Genomic DNA, 16,937 nt, shown 5'->3' with positions numbered 1-16,937 from the left:
CCAACATTCAATTTTTTCAATTCCCTATGCATGGTACGGGTTGCAATATGGCAGTTCTGGAATTGGTTGAATTCAGATGGTATTTGCTGCGCACTGGATGTCCTATTTTTCGGTGCAGTCCTCCTTTGAGTAGGTCAGATCTGCTCTTGAAGTATTGTTTTTCTGCCATAATTACACCCTGAGATGTGGAAGAACCGGTTGCTTTCACTTCGAGATAAAGTTATCTCGAAGTGATTTTGTTGATCAAGCAGCTGCTTAATGTTCGGAAAAGTGTTTCGAAAAAAAATTCCGTTTATCCGAAGTCTCGTTTATTCGAATTTTTCCTTAATCCACTTTGAATATCCATTTTAACTTAATTTTTCTATCATAACTTTATAATGTTTGAATTATTTTAATTTATTTTTTATTTATTTCCCAGAATGCCGCCTTGCAGACGAGTTGAGTTAAAAGGGAGGAAACGCTGACTAACCCCCAAGATGACCCAGAGTCTGCTGCAAGGAAAACGTTTCTTCTGTCGAGAATGGGCCTTCACCAAGATCGGCCACTGCTTGGAAAATCGACCTTCTTCGAAGACCTGCGGTACCCTCATTATGGGTGGTCCAGGATCTGGTAAGACGGCCCTGTGCTGCGAAATCGTGTGGCCCACCAATAATTACGGGAAGCAGTGTTCGTTGAGTAAAAGGGTTCTAGCTTACCACTTCTGCCAGGCTCACGATATCGATAGTCTTTCGATTTCGAACTTCATCCACGGTCTGGTGAAACAAATCACCAGTTCACAGTTCATCAGCGGGTACAGCGAAAAAATCAAAAATCCCGAAGTGGAAGATGCATTACACAGCAGCGAGTGCGAGCACAATCCGGACGAGGCATTTAAGAAAAGCATCCTGTTCCCTCTCTTGGAGATCGATCCACCGAACCAAACTTGTTTCTTGCTCGTAGACTCAATAGACGAATCCTTCCTGGGGGCCGTGGGTAGTAAAAACGGTGCGAGTAGAAGCATTGCCGAACTGTTGTCCAATTATCACCACCTCTTCCCTAGATGGCTTCTCCTCATCTGTTCGTCCAGAAAACAGAGTAAATGTGTTACCCGGATGTTCACCGGATTTAGGAAAATCAGTTTGGACGATCTTAGGAAGTCTCACGTGGTCCGTGATGTCCAGCAATACATTCTGTGTAGGTTAGACCAAGAAGAACCCTTAAGGCAACATCTTAGTCGCGAAACTGCCGAAATGCTAAACCAACTGCATATTAAGAGTAACGGATGCTTCATGTACCTGGAGAAAGTACTCGATGGTGTGGCAGAAAACTTCATCATGCTGCGAGAGATCAGGGAGATCCCTGGAACTCTGAATGGCTTGTATTTGTGGCTCTGCCAAAGACTTTTTGTTAGGAAACAGTTCTCCAAAGTTCAACCGATATTGAACGTAATCTTGGCTGCCAGAAAGCCCTTCACGGAAGAGCAAGTGTTCCAGTGTGTTTGGACTCGCAATCCAAACGTCACCTGGGAAGAATTCAAGAAGCGATTAACTTCCTTATCCAAGTTGCTTATCGAGGGAAAACATCAAACGAAAATTCTGTTCCATCATAGTTTTGCCGAGTGGTTACTGGATGTGAAACATTGTACTCAGAAGTATTTGTGCAACGCTAGAGAAGGACATGGTATGATAGCCATGAGGTATACAGTGTTTGCAACTCAATTATCTCCTCAAGAAGTGCAAGATTTCGCTTTGCATTTGAGTAAAATCCATCTTACTCCCCCTCTGCAATCATACCATCTTCCCGTATGGTTAATAGTTTGTGGAACTCCTCTCCAGGACTGTTTGCTGAAGACTCCACTGCCCAAAGACCAACAGATCGTGAAGCTGTTGGTATCGGCAGGGGCTCTGCTGCCCACCAATGAAACAGACACCATCAAAGACACCAACAATCAATCTAAAATCCCAGATGACCCACTGGACACTTTGCTGTCTAGTGGAGGAGATATCAATCAGGTGGACAGTAACCGAAGGACACTTCTTCATAATGCCGCTCACGAGGGCAGTGACACCCTGGTGGAAAGGTTAATTAATAAAGGTGCCGACTTGGAAGCCGTGGATAAAAATGGTCAAACAGCATTGAATTTAGGTAAGGTAGATGTAAACTGATTTTTTATTTAAATCTGATAATTTCCACTGTACCCATTGACTAAAATGCTTTTGTAGGGGTTGTTAGTTTTTTGGCGCATCAGCAACTCGGACCATATCGCGCCACTCTTGTAGGGCGTGAAGATTTCTGGGTCACTTGGTGTGGAATCTTTGAACCCTGTGTTCATGAGCCTCAACGCTCATAATATTACATACTGTATTAATAAATTTCTATATATGCTGGCCCTCGATGATAGCGAAGTGGGTATAATCACTGTCCTCCCACAACGGGCGGAAAAGACCTGGGTTCGAATACTGGAAATGACATCAGGAATTTTTATGGCCCTTTTTCACAATGTGCCTGAGTCAGTCGGTCCCAGGGGAGGGTAGCATGGTTTTTTTTCTTACCCAGCAATGAGGCAGATCTATCAAAAAATACACACATTTTAAGGACAGATATACTGACACCTCATGGCCTTGGTTGCTTTGGTGCATGACACACACACACATTACATATAAGTTGGAATATATTAGAATCATGGGTAAGATCTTTAGATTTAGATGGATTACGGGATGGCTACAGGAGAGTGGTCAAAGTGATCAAAGATTACTCTCCAGAATGGGTTAGAAGTGGGGTTCCTCAGAGATGAATACATGGATCGTTCTATTTTCTGATTTCCAAACTAGAAACTATTGCATAAGCGCGTATTGAAGAGCAGTTCTTTTTGCATTGTAATCAAAATATGTTGGAGATTTTAAACAAAAAGTAGTTCGAAATTCGAACACCAATAACACAAAGCTAAAATTTTCACCAATCTTTACTAACGATCAAATATCCACTTGCCCACCATTATATTCTTATAAGCAATCAAGACGAGGCATTGGGTTCTGCACAACTGCCTTCAAAATTTCCAACAGAATATTCACTATCTCCTTATCCCCACAACCAAAAATGTGCTCGAGTTAGATCGGGCGATCTTGTAGGCGAGGGATGTGAAAAATGGCGACTGATAATTCGCTCTTCCGTGAAAGTTTCTCTTAGTTCGGTATTATTACCAATGTGGGGCATAGCACCATCCGATATACAAATCATGCCCCCATGTAAAATTCGATCATTAATCTCTTGAGTACTGATCAACAATAGACTAAAATATCAACTGGCATTAATCATGCATGTCTCAAAATGCCCTCAAAGAAAAAGAGACCAATAAAAACGGTGTGCAGTAAATCCACACACACACACACACCTTTTATTCCTTTAATTTATTTCTTGGAGTGAATAAATCGTTTATCTCCTAGCGGTCAAATTTCGAACTGATTTTGTACACCTTACATCCAACATCCGGGTTAGTATAATATCAAGATTATCGCGATGCTTTTTTTTGGAAGTTTTCCAAGGGTCACACATTCTGACGTTGTCCAACTAGTACTCGAGCTTTAATTACACAAACCAATATCTTGAAAAACTTTAAAACAAAAGACTTCACTTAGTTTACGATAGGTGGCGTTGTAAGCAAGACACGAGGGGCGTAAAAACAGGACCGCCATTGTAATCTGTTAAAATAAACAGTAATGAATAACATCCGTCGGCTTGGGCAATAGTCAAAGTGATCCGACCCCAACGGTTTACAGGATCACGTAAGGACAAATTGAAGAACACACACATTTCTGTGTGTACCACTTGAACCAGTGGTAAACAAATCAATCTGGTAGCCACGTGTACCATTAAGTTACCTAATAAAAACGAATTGTATTTATTCTCTTCACGTGCATTCAGTGATTTTGTTTTAATATATACGGTGCCAAAAGAAAAAGAAAAGAGTACGCATGCGCACTACAGTTGGATAACCAACTATGAAGATTGAATCTTTCTGGAAGAAATGCCTCATTGCCTTGGCCGCGAACTCTGTACCTGTCATCATTAGAGAAAAAAAGCAAAAACAAAATCACCATGACAACCAACTTCAATAAAAAAAATAATAATAAAATACCCAGAATTCCACTGTGTCCTATTATCACGAGGGAGTGGAATCGACAGAAAAATCATCTTTTGCACGCTTTTTACGTAAAAACAGACTAGAATGTATGCAACCAATCACGAGCTGTCACTCACTGCGCATGTCTCTATGGACCTATCAGTCTCGTGTTTTGTCAGTTATACAGCATTGTTAACTTAGACTGCGAAATAAATCATGGACTTTCTTCCATAGAATTCTGAAGCAGAAGAAAGGCGATATATGCAAAGAAGATGAGTTACCACCAACCCCCACCCCCCAGAAAAAAAAGGGGAATTGTATTTGACAGAATTCGTCCATCAACGTCCTCTTCATTAGCATGGATTGGCGTTAAATATGTCCTTAGTAGAATTAACATAAAACGTGCATTCATTAATCCAGTTAAAATCCTCTTTCTCGCAGTGGGGGCCCACAAATGCATAAATATTAATGTCATCAAAGCGGACTCCCCCTATCGGTGAAACACCATTTATATGCTAGTAATACATCGATATAGGGTGGCCTGCGAACATTCATTTACGCTCCTTGCGAATAAATACAACGCCAGAAATCATCAACGCATTAAAGAGTGGGGTCTCTTTGCCCGCGTGCGCTCTCGCAGGGTATCATGACCTTTTGACCTTTCCGTGACTCTCTGAAAAGGGTAACGTACAACCATCAGAGATAACAGTAAACTATTACACATTAGGCTTAAACTCTCCAATTTTTTTCTTTTTTTTAAAAATTACATAAGATAAAGATGGCGCTCTTAGCAGATTGAAAAGTTGTGCAGGAAATGAAGTGGTTTTCTGTCTTCTGCTGCTGTCTTTATCTTCTGCATCATACGCGTATAATGAGCTAATTAAGGACACCTATTATAAATGGAAATGTTTGCCGCCTAGATGGAGCCGGACCTTGTATCGACAACGATGGAAACCAAACGATTACTGCCCATCTGTTACGTTAATACCAAACGACTTGTGTGTGTTTCTGACATATTCAAAAGAATCGTCCTTCGTTACGACCTTGGATACATTATTTCGGTTCTTGGTTGGGTAATCCTTAGTCTACATAATTATCCTTTGTTGGATACAAAAATACTTTTGCATGCCACATAACCTTGTGGCATTTATAGGTCTACTTATGTTAAATAAGGAAATAGCTTTCATCTATTACTACACTGTAAAGAAAAAATTATGTATCGCATGCGTCGTTCGGAAAGAAAGAAAAGTCCTTGTTATCTGAAATCATTTGGTTTATTTGTTTAGCGGGATGGAAAATTCACATCTTTGGGTTTTTCATCCCAAAAATTTCACATTTCAGCAGAAAAGCCATCTTTCAAAGCTGGCTAACTCGACCACGGTGGTTTTCTGGAAGCACAAGGTGTGGTGTAGTGGCGCCACCTGTTGGCATTATGTGCAATTAATTTTGTTATTCGGTTGATTAGTGATAGTCTGGATTTTCATCCCGGAATTTTTGCCATCGCAGTTGAAAAACCGGACCACGATGATTTCTGAAGACATTAGAGAACTGTAGTGGCGCCACCTGTCGGCATTATATGTAGTTATCAAGGATAAATATTCCATGTTTATTTATAAGTATGAGGAAATACAGCAAATTCAATGATGCAAAGTGTGCAGTCATTTTTCAGTCATTCTGTAGCAGTCGTTTGGCGGTTGTTTGCTGATCTGTTTACTTACCGACCTTGGTATGGCGTCTGCGTGCTTGCTGTCTGGGGTGCCACAATCTTTTTTCCCTTTTCTTTGAGATCCGCCCAGCATGTTTGAACACAACATAGAACAACTGGGTCCCTGTTTACCATTTTTTGTTTACAGACAAACACTGGCCTTAGAAATAAAGTAGATTTCAACCTTGCTTCGATGCAGGAAGTCGCTTGTACGACACCTAACGACACACCTTTAAAGCGAAGACCAGCAGACTATCGTCTGCTCGAATAGTCAGCGTCAACTGCTTCATGTTTCCAAACGTAAAACGGATTCTGATTTCCTCTTTGTATAAAGGCTGTTTTTACCAATTCTCGCATTCGCATAATGTTAGGAGAAATCTTGAAGCGCCCCCTAGCGTATCCTCATGGAATCTTAAATATTTTCCATAAAACTAGGCTAAATTTTATTAGACAGCTGTGAACAGATGGCAGATTGTGTAGTAATTACGTTTTCTTCTTTCAGCTGCCCGACAAGGTCATTCAAATATTGTGGAAGTACTGCTGGGAGCAGGAGCCAATCCTGATCATGCGGACAGTGATGGGTGGACCCCATTAAGGTCTTCGTCATGGGCAGGACATACAGAGGTAAGAGAATTAAGCAGATATAACAAAACAGTAATGGAATTCTGCAAGGGCGAAGGGACAAAGGAAACTTAAGTTTTAGTTCAAGTAATCATCCGCTTCAAGCGCCCTCTATGGGCAACTCAATTTTTAAATATTTAGAATGTTTTGAAACTGATGCAGTTTTTGAATTTTTCGACAGTTTGGTGCTAGGATTTCAGCTCAACGTAAATAAAAAAAAGTTAGGAATAAAAGCAGCCATTTGCCTTTAGACTAATCCACATTAATCATCTTTTATTTTAACAAACAAATATTCATTGATTATTGGTGCTCTGTCCCTAAATTGTGGGTGAAACTTTGTTGACGTTATATAGTTGTCTTTTAAGAATATAGAAGTATTTTAAAAAAGGTACGAAGGGTGGTCAAGATGTTCTGAAAACGGAGTAGAAAAGACATAGGTATAAAATTCTGTTTCTTTTATTTTTCAATGTTTTCACACCAAAATTCACTACGCTTATTGTGTGTAATCAGCAGAGTTTAATCTTTCAAAAAAAATTCTTCAGGTTGATCATCAAACCAGGATTTCACAACTGCTTTTAGCTCTTCATCAGTTCTGAATTGAGTTCCACGCTGATGAGATGAGATGTCTGAAGAAATAGTCACTTGGTGCCAGATTTGAACTGTACGGATGGTTGTTGAATTGTTCAAATCCATATCCATGAACATTAGCCTGTCCGGGCTTTCAGCACGGGTGCATTGTCGAGGAGAAACGAACCCTGATGACCCAACTTTCCACCTCTTTTTTTTTTTTAATTGCTGCTTTTAACTGTCGCATAAAGCTGGCACAATATTCCCCTGTAATTGTGGTTTTATGTGCAAGGTAATCAACTAACAACAATTCTTTTGTATTCCAGAAAATCGAAGACAATGCTTTTCCATCTGTTGGTTCGGTTTGAAACTTTTTGGGGGTTGGAAATCCCCTGTGCTTCCACTACATGCTTTCTAATATGGATACAATATTATTAAATGTAGCCAAGGTTCTTTACTAAGTCACCAAACAAGATAAAAAAATTCGTCTGGATTAGTAAGAATTAATTTTAAGTCTCTTTTGATAGCTCCACCATCCGATGTTTGTCACGAATGGAAAGATTTCTGGGAACCCATCTTGCATTAAACACTGAGCATTCCTAAATGTTCATGTATTATTGTTAAAATGCTTTCATGGGAAACGTTAAAGTGCTTTTTCAAGTTCAGACTCTTCAGTTCTTCTGTTTTCCAAAATTTTCCTTCAACGGTGGCAGTTATTTCAGAATTGATTGTTGTAGATGGCCGACCAGACCTTGGATCAGCCTCAGCTGACTCCTATGCTCTTTTGAACTCATTCTTTCATGGATTTCTTTAGCATTTCTGTCCTCTTTGGTCAAAAATTTTATTACTTGATCTTGATTTTCTGGATTGAATTTCTTGAATTTAATGCTTGATTTTCAGGATATCCATCCTCCTTCTTCCACCTACCAATATAAAATTTAAAATTTTAAAAGAATGCATAAGATACTGACGCAAATTTTTTTTTTTTCATGTTTACTATCAAACTAACTGATTATGTAATTTCTTAATACATTTTGAATACTCCGTTCTCAGAATTTTTTGACCATCCCTCGTATCCTGAGGATAGAGACACTAAATCTTTTTCTCAATCCATAGGTTGTGAACGCATTGCTAGAACATGGAGCCCAAGTGGATCTGGCAGATTCCGACAATCGAACAGCACTTCGAGCGGCAGCGTGGGGTGGTCACGAGGATATCGTTATGAAATTGTTGGATCATAGCGCATGCGTGAATGAGGTGGACAACGAGGGAAGGACTGCTTTGATCGCTGCGGCATACATGGGTCACAAGGAGATCGTGCAGCATCTTCTGGACCATGGTGCAGAGGTCAACCACGAAGATCATGACGGAAGGACGGCTCTGTCTGTGGCCTCGCTATGCGTCCCGGCATCCGAAGGTCACTCGGGGGTGGTTAGCCTGCTACTGGAACGCGATGCGGAAGTGGACCACCGAGACAAAGACGGAATGACCCCCTTGTTGGTGGCTGCCTTCGAAGGGCACAGCGAAGTCTGCGAGCTGCTGTTGGAGAACGATGCGGACGTGGACCACACCGACAACAGCGGCAGGACCCCTCTGGTAGCTGCGGCCTCTATGGGTCATCCCACTGTCGTCAACCTGCTACTGTTTTGGGGAGCTGCCATAGATACGATCGACGGCGAGGGCAGGACTGTGCTGTCGATAGCAGCGGCCCAGGGAAATCCTGACGTGGTGAGGCAGTTACTAGACCGAGGGCTTGACGAGATGCACAGAGACAACGCAGGGTGGACGCCCCTTCACTACTCCGCCTACGAAGGTCATGAAGAGACGTGCGAACTTCTTCTGGAAGCCGGAGCGAGAATCACGGAAGTGGACAACGATGGGAGGATTCCCCTGATCTTGGCCGCCCAAGAAGGACACACCACCCTGCTGGGGAAGTTGCTGGAACACAACCAGACGATGATTGACGTTAAAGCGCATGACGGAAAAACGGCTCTTCGAATTGCTGCACTGGAAGGACATAAAGATGCGGTACGTAAACTCCCTTTCTCCATATAGCGGTTGCTGTCTTTAATAATCCTTGAATATCCACAATTCCAACTCATGCACAATTCCCACCCTCCCTAATTGTTCTCTTCTAATGCTTTTACTGTCTGCAATTTTTTAAAAATCGCTAATGGCAGCTGATTCCTTGCTGACTATTTTAGTCGTCGTCACTATCACAGTAGTTATAACTTGCTGTCCTTTGACATTTTGTGGAATTGAGTTCGAATCCCTTCTAATGGGAAGAACTCTTTGTGGGCTTTTTCCACATCTTAGCCGAGGTGGTCGGGCTAAACGAGGGACATTTTTTTTCTCTCTCAGAAACTTGGTTTTTTATCCCTTAAAATAGCAAAGTGACCCTGAATCAGACAAGGAACTTACAAACACAGATTACTCACGCCTCATGCACTAAGTTCTCTTGGCGAACATCAAAGACAATTTGACCCATCTACCTTAGCAGTTAGCACTGTGATTGTGACCACTGTTTTTCCAGAGTGTCTGTTGTAGATGTGGGTGTTCTTTCCTGAAGGGTGGAAATTTCACTTTCAAGCACTTATAGTCTCAAACTCAACTCCAGTTGTCCCTAACGGTTTCTTTTTTTAAATTTCGCTGCTTCTGCCATTCTAAAACTTGATTATTTTTGTTTTCCTTTAATATTTCATTTATCTAAAGTATTAAATTATCGCAAATACACAAATATTGTTGAAAATGCTCCCTGGAGTCAGATTCGATATTAAAGTTTCTTTATCCTAAGCAGATGGTTTTCATTTACTTTTCGATATATGTTGGAGGATAAGAATTTCAGCCCATCTGGCTATCAGAAAGAATCACCGTGGAAATATCAATAAAATTTTTCATTTTCTGTATGTATTTGACTGATTCGTAGTATATTTTCAACTGCATCAAACAAGTTCAACAGTCTTTTCCTAACATCACTGCTCGGTGTTCCCTTAATTTATTATTTCAGAATAATATTTCCTTCTTTCCCTAATTACGTTTCGACATCCTTTCTTATTGGCACATAATCTCCGAAAATTTCCCATTTATACCTACTCATTCATTGTGTTATGATTATCATTCTAAATACTTTCATAATTATCTCCAACCATTAGTTTTTAATGGTATATCTCAACAATTCAATCTACTGTCCACATCCATTTACTCCCTAATAGTCTTATCCCTAATGTTTTCCCATTAATTTCTCTTTTCGTCCTGCGGTTCCATAATAACCTTCCTATTTTTAAGTCTTCATTTTTCCTACCCAATACATCGAACTTCTGATACTTAAACTCTCTGGATTCTTATTAAAACCCAGAACAAACGTCATCGCATATATTCACTCCAGAATTTATTGTCAACTGTTAGAATCATGACTTAGTCTCACCAGGAATACGTATCTGGTAAAACAACATTGATACCATCTTCGACTACTTTTGTTAGAGATTCCATTAGATAGTTTTAAACTACATTTCTCATTTTCATAAAATATTCCTTATTTAATTTTCCTGATTGATCCTGATTAATTTTTCTTTGAAAATAATAAAATTCTTTCCATTCAACACACAAGGATTCTTTTGAACCAGTGTCGTGTAAAAGAAATCCATCAATTAGGTTTTGTTACATCACTGTCCCTCTAGGAAACATGAATTGGTTTACACGATTTTGGGCCATCTTTATACTCCTATTTTCCGTTTCCACCATAATATTGGTGACCTCATCTATATTCCGACAACCTCCCTTTCGAAAAGAACATAGAGAAAATCATCGTCTGCTGGAGTGGTCGATCCACCCCTTTCCAGTTTAGTGATGATTATCAACGTCTTTCTTTGAAGGATTTATAACTTTATAATATACATCCGCAGAGAAATCTTTTTCTTTTCCTTTGGTAAGCGCGGTGAAGACAGGATGCTTACACGCAGTGAAAACAAGAATTGGAACTGGTGATCTGCCAGTTGAAGTTTCTTCTGTATCTATTTCACGAGCTGATGACAAATCGAACTAAAATAAACCATCTTGAATGAATGCGCATTTCATGAAATTTGTCCTCAGCCTCCAAATTGTAAAACTTTTGTCCAAACGATGATGCCAAATTCTATGAATATTAATCTCCAGATTTATTAAATATTAAGAGCTTACTAGAACGTCAAGGCCTGTTCTACATAATTAATATTATCCTTTAAAATAAATAACACCATAGAACTCTTCCCATACTATCCTCTGGAGTTAAACGCTTTGTAGAAATCTGCTGATATGTTTATTCCTTTGGTCCAAAAACACGGATATAATTCTATCAGTATTATCCTCCAGTATAAACTGTGGCACAGGATTCTTTTCATTGTATCATCTACCCAAAAAAGTGGTACAGAATTATTTCATTGTATCAACTAGCCTTAAAAAGTGGTGTACAGGATTCTTTTCATTGTATCATCTACCCAAAAGTAACAGAGAATTCTTTCTTTGTTTTATTCTTCTTCTTCTTCTTCAAGAGGAACGTTTCCATTTACAATGGGTTTCCTCAGCCTACAAGTTATTGTTTGGTAGGAATTTTTCCCCGCCATAAAGTGCGGTTGAAGGTGTTTTGGTCGGTTAAACCTCGGGCTGTCATGCACTCCCGTACTCCATCCATCCACGTCCTCCTAGGTCTTCCTCTTCTCCTTCTTCCAGAAGGTATCCATTCCAGGATAGCCTTTGGATATCTGGTTTCTTGCATCCGTTTTACATGTCCATACCATGTTAAATGCTTTTCTTTGATAGTGTCAATAATATTCTTTTTCACCACCATTTTCTCACTGCCTGTAAAAGTGTCACAAGATCCTTTTCATTGTATCGTCTACCAAAATAAGTGGTACAGAAATCTTTCATTGTATCAACTAGCCTTAAAAGGTGGCACAGGATTCTTTTCAGTGTATCATCTAGTCTAAAGAGTGGCACAGGATTCTTTTCAGTGTATCATCTAGTCTAAAGAGTGGCACAGGATATTGATATTCTTTTATCACTGCAATCTCAAACAGTTTATTATTTTTCATCCAAATAGAGTGATATTACGATCAAATCTGCATCTGTCATTCAACGTTTACCATTAGCCTAAATGTGTTCATAACAGTATTTTCTTATTATCATCTGTCCTACAAAATAGAATAAGAGAATTATTATTATTTGACCAACTGAAGTTTAATATCTTTACTGTGAGGTGATGGAGGTCACATATTTATCAAAGTGAGTCTTATTGGATCATCAATAATTCTCCTTTGTTTCCAATCACAGACTTCCAGCTACTTATTATCCATTATGTCATCAATTCTCCTACTAGACAAGCTAAGTCCGAAGATTTTTATTTATAAATTTCCATATAAATTAATATCCCAGCGTTGCCTTCGATAGACAATTTGTCACCTTTCTTAGGATCGATTAATCTTGGTAGTGTCAGCTGAACTGGCGGGCCGTAATGCTATCCGGGAAAGCCGGTTATACAGGGGAAGTTGTTCATGTAACTTTGCAGCCTCCCAAAGTAATTTAGGATTATCAGTACGTCTTTTAATATGATTGATAACGGCATCTACCGACAAGTGTTAAAACCATTAAACGTGTAAGCTGGATAAAAAAATGTGGACAATGACATCTGTCATGTGGTTTATTAGAATTCAATATTCTCAGTAAAAGAATTGATTTACATGCCATTAACTATATATTTAGTAAAATTTAATTAATTGTAAATGACTGCTTTGTTTTGATGGGTCTATCCGGATTATTATTTGATATAGTTGACAAAACTGTCGGTAGATGGCGCACAGACTTGCCTAAACTAATTATATTTTCTTTAAAAAAAATAAGGGTTAAAAACACAATTTTCAAGTAGTTCATGAAAGTTCCGGTAGGTGGCGCACACACCTATTCTAATTATAAATAAATGTTTTTTTTTTTTTTTAATAAGAGGAAAAAACTTTGGATTTTATGTTTTCATATAGTTCATGAAACTGCCGGTAGGTGACGCACAGACACCTATTCTAATTATAAAGAAATTTTTTTTGTTTTGTTTTTTTTAATAAAAGGAAAAAAACTGAATTTTATCTTTTAGTACAGTTCATGAAACTGCCGGTAGATGGCACCCAGTCTTAGCTAAGCTAATATGTTTAAACAGTTAATAATTAATTAATAATATTGTTAATAATAATATTATTATTAATATTAATTAATATTATCGTTAATAATATTATTATTAATACTAATTAAAATATATAATAATAGTAAATAATAGAAATGTTAATATATAGTTATCTTTTCAATTTTCAAAATAAGAGAAAAGAAGTCTGAAATATGTTTTCGTGTAGTTCACCAGGCAGGCGATAGATGGCGCACGGATTTACCCAATTATAAAAATGTCTTTTAAACAAAAATAATATCAAAAATTATAAATGCCATCGACTAATGAGAAACAATATAATTCTCTGATCTTGTTTTATCTCTCCAGATTTGAGAATTCCACAAATATCTCCTTATTCTCGTTTCCATCTGTGCGCGTGACAAATGACTCGAGTTGACACTAAAGGATTGTCCCATCATCATTCAAGTCTCCCCTTTCTGGCGTAGACAGTTGATTTTTCATCAAGGCGAATGAATTTATTAGAAATAATTATATCGCGGTTAATCTCGCAAGGGCCAACGCTAATCTGTTTAAGGAGGAACACTTGGCGACTGGAACGTCATCTTTGCCCCCAAGGTGCTGTTTGTTGGTGCCACAGTTACGCACCACTGAACACACTGCCGGAAACGGACACACACATGTGATGTTCTAAGTCGTGCAAACTTTCTTAATTAGCTACTACTTGCGCCTGGTCTCAATTCCCTGAAGCAATTTCAAGAAGTTAACACAAATGTGGAGGACTTTATGATCTGTTGGTGTCTCAGGGTGTTCGTGCTTTTTTTCCTTCTTTTTCTCTTTCTTGGACTTCTTCCACGATGCCATGTTTATTCTTAGGCGAGGTAGTTCTGATGGAAATAAAAGGAAAATCTCTTCTGATTCCTGCGCTTGCGCAGACTGGAACTATGGTTATAAATTAACCCCGCTGTAATGTGATTGAAGGAAGCTGAAACGAAGATGTTGAGGAACACTGAGGAATTGTGGGAAGGGCATCAACCGTACGTCATTAATTATACGAAAATAATTATTTTTATTTTACACTGAATTGGTCGTTCGAATGTTTCTTAGTAGTAGTGAATTGATGCTGTGTGGTTAATCCTAAGTACACTGTCTTACCAAAAGTATTGGAACATTAAGAAGAAAGACAATAACGATGTCAGATTTTAATACGGTAATAGGGACTTCTTCTAATACTGTATTAAAGGTCTTCTGTCTTAAGGTCGTGCATCTTGCTCTCAACCATCTTTGCAGCCAGTACCCAACTGGAAATTGGATTCTGGCTAGCCAATCAATCAATTTTTCTCCAAACCAAATCATGGAATGGGCATTCTCCCAATACATTTGGTAACAATGTGTACGTTGTTAACCACACCATTGTCATGACAACCTGCCTTCATCAAATATTAATTTTACTTTTTCTTTTCGAAGGTCCAGCTACTGTTGAAGAACGGGGCCGACTTGAATTACAAGGACGCCGATGGTCGTTCCACCCTCTACCTTTTGGCACTGGAGAATCGGTTGGAGATGGCGGACTTCTTGCTGTCAAACGCAGCCAACGTGGAAGCCACGGACGCAGAAGGACGCTCGCCTCTACATGTGTCGGCATGGCAAGGCCATTATGACATGGTCGAGTTGGTTCTCAATCACTCCGCCAACGTGAACGCTGTCGACAACGATCAGCGGACAGCTCTTCAGTCAGCGGCTTGGCAGGGTCACGTGGCCATTGTTCGCCTGCTGCTCGAGAGGAACGCCGCTGTGGACCACTCCTGCAACCAGGGAGCCACCGCCTTGTGCATCGCCGCGCAGGAAGGTCACGTGGAAGTGGTGCGAGTCCTGCTGGAGTATGGTGCAGATCCGAACCACGCCGACCAATTCGGGAGAAATCCGCTGCGAGTCGCCACCAAGGGAGGTCACACACAGGTCATTAAGTTGCTCGAGGAGTACATGATCCACCTCAGCGAGACCGGTCACCGCAACTTCTCCGGCAGCATCAGCACGACCTCACTGACCTCTGCGTCCACTGCCGAGACGAAGCCCTGTAGCGCCATCTTGTGTCAGCCGGGGATAGTGAATTCTCCGTTGGAGTCTCCCGAGTCGACGGTCGACAAGCGGAGGTCATTCATATCGAACCAATCTTCTTCCAAGTCATCGAGCAACCGAACCAACTCAACCAACAAGTCCAATTCCCGACAGGCGCCCAATGGCGCTGCCGTACCTCCGACGAGCACCCCGATGACCTTTACTCAGCAGCTGCAGCAGTGTACCCGCAATCGCAATCGCATCAGCCGGTTGCTGTCTCCACTCAGCGAACCCCACAGCCCCATTCCCAGTCCACCGCAGTCTCCTCTAAGCGACGGTCAGAGAGTTTCTCCCGTGCAGCTCAACAGTCCGCTAGGCAGCGCCACCGTCGCCCCCTATTCCACTCACGTGCCCATTGTGATACAGCCAGTTGCTCACGAGTCCATTAACAGCGTCAGGACTTCGCAGTCACGAGGGGTAACCCAGATGACTATCTTCCCCTTTCTGGCAGCTCCGGTCGAGTCTCAGAGAAAGTTGAACACGGATTCGGTACCAATCAATCAAATCCCGCGACCCGCCGAACCGAGACTTCGCCGAAATGGAATCGTGACCAACCCGAACTATAAAGGTGGGCAGCACACCCCTCCGATCAAGGGGAGTCCAATCAAACAGAGCGTCAACTCGGCCATCTCGACCACCAGCGTATCCAGCGGCCATCTGAGGGCGAAACACATCAACCAGTACGAAGAATCCTTGAAGTCGGGAGGGATGCCATTCAAGAAGGAAACTCATTTATGATAAGACACGCGTGCATTCCTCAAGAGAAACCAATCCTCCACCACCACCACCACCACCACCACCACCAGGGAACAAAAACAGACTGCTGTGTGTGCGTGTGTGCGTGTACGTATACCTGTGCGTATTGTGTTCGTGTTTTTCTTGTGACAGATCCGCCATATTGCTTTCGTTTGTTTTTTGGACAACTCGGGCCCTCTGAACTTTTCAGTTACTTCGCGAAACCGCCAGCCTTTTGTTACTGTGTACAGGAGTTACCGAAATAAATGATACTGCCATCCCTTCACGTAACACACCACGTGATGCACCAATCAATGCCATTTGTTTTCAGTTCCATCTTATTCATATTGACTTCTTTTTATATCCGTTCTTATTTATTTTTCCTCTCTCTCTCTCTCTCTCTCTCTCTCTCTCTCTCTCTATCTAATCTGTCTGTCTGCTCTTTTCGTTCTGTCTCCTAACAACAATAACTCAGAGATCTAATTTTATATCGAAGGATTGGCCATGGCAGGACTCGCTAGCAAATTGCTTATTTATTTTCGATCGTTGTGGCTTTGAAGATGGAATGTTCAGCTGTCAATATCTCATGTACGTCACTACACAAATAAAAATGTCGGTTATGAGATGTTCCCCAGCAAGTGTCTTCTTTTATTTCAATTTCAAAACTCTTTGTCCTTAAACAAAAACCAATCCTCACTCGCTGCTTCTTCACCCGAGATTTGCCAGCATCATTTTGATTTAAGCAAAAGTTTTTTTTTTTTTTTTTCTTAAATTAACTTTTTCTTAAAGGAAACGAAAGTTGGGAAGTTTGAGTGGATTAATTCGAGAATAGAAGGTTGGGGGCGCTGACTGAACTACTTGCTGAAATTCACTTGTTTCGAGAGTATAATTTAACAAAGGGATGCAGGGTTAGTTTCGTAAATCGCAGTTCTGCTAGAGGTATGAAGTGAACA

General features: G+C 40.4%; 1 protein-coding gene across 2 annotated transcripts in view; it reads left to right on the top strand.

Moving 5' to 3' along the window:
• The window catches only part of LOC150079698 (uncharacterized), a 65,270-nt gene extending 48,675 nt beyond the window's left edge, over positions 1–16,595 (top strand). Inside the window, exons 2-6 of one of the 2 annotated variants that reach the window (XM_090383620.1) lie at positions 419–2,124; positions 6,307–6,428; positions 8,109–9,020; positions 14,599–15,642; positions 15,676–16,595. In XM_090383620.1, the coding sequence (XP_090239746.1) occupies positions 477–2,124; positions 6,307–6,428; positions 8,109–9,020; positions 14,599–15,642; positions 15,676–15,987 (4,038 nt within the window). In that variant the 5' untranslated portion in view covers positions 419–476 and the 3' untranslated portion in view covers positions 15,988–16,595. Of the gene's footprint in view, positions 1–418; positions 2,125–6,306; positions 6,429–8,108; positions 9,021–14,598 lie in introns of both variants that reach the window. The other variant, XM_090383619.1, reaches the window with a different exon arrangement.
• Positions 16,596–16,937: the final 342 nt, after the last annotated feature.

Source organism: Mastigoproctus giganteus, chromosome 10, assembly GCF_048544385.1.
Source record: "Mastigoproctus giganteus isolate SK-2022 chromosome 10, ASM4854438v1, whole genome shotgun sequence".
Lineage (NCBI taxonomy): Eukaryota > Metazoa > Arthropoda > Arachnida > Uropygi > Thelyphonidae > Mastigoproctus > Mastigoproctus giganteus.
Note: the sequence above shows the minus strand (reverse complement) of the source record. Positions and strands in the feature narration are given on the sequence as shown.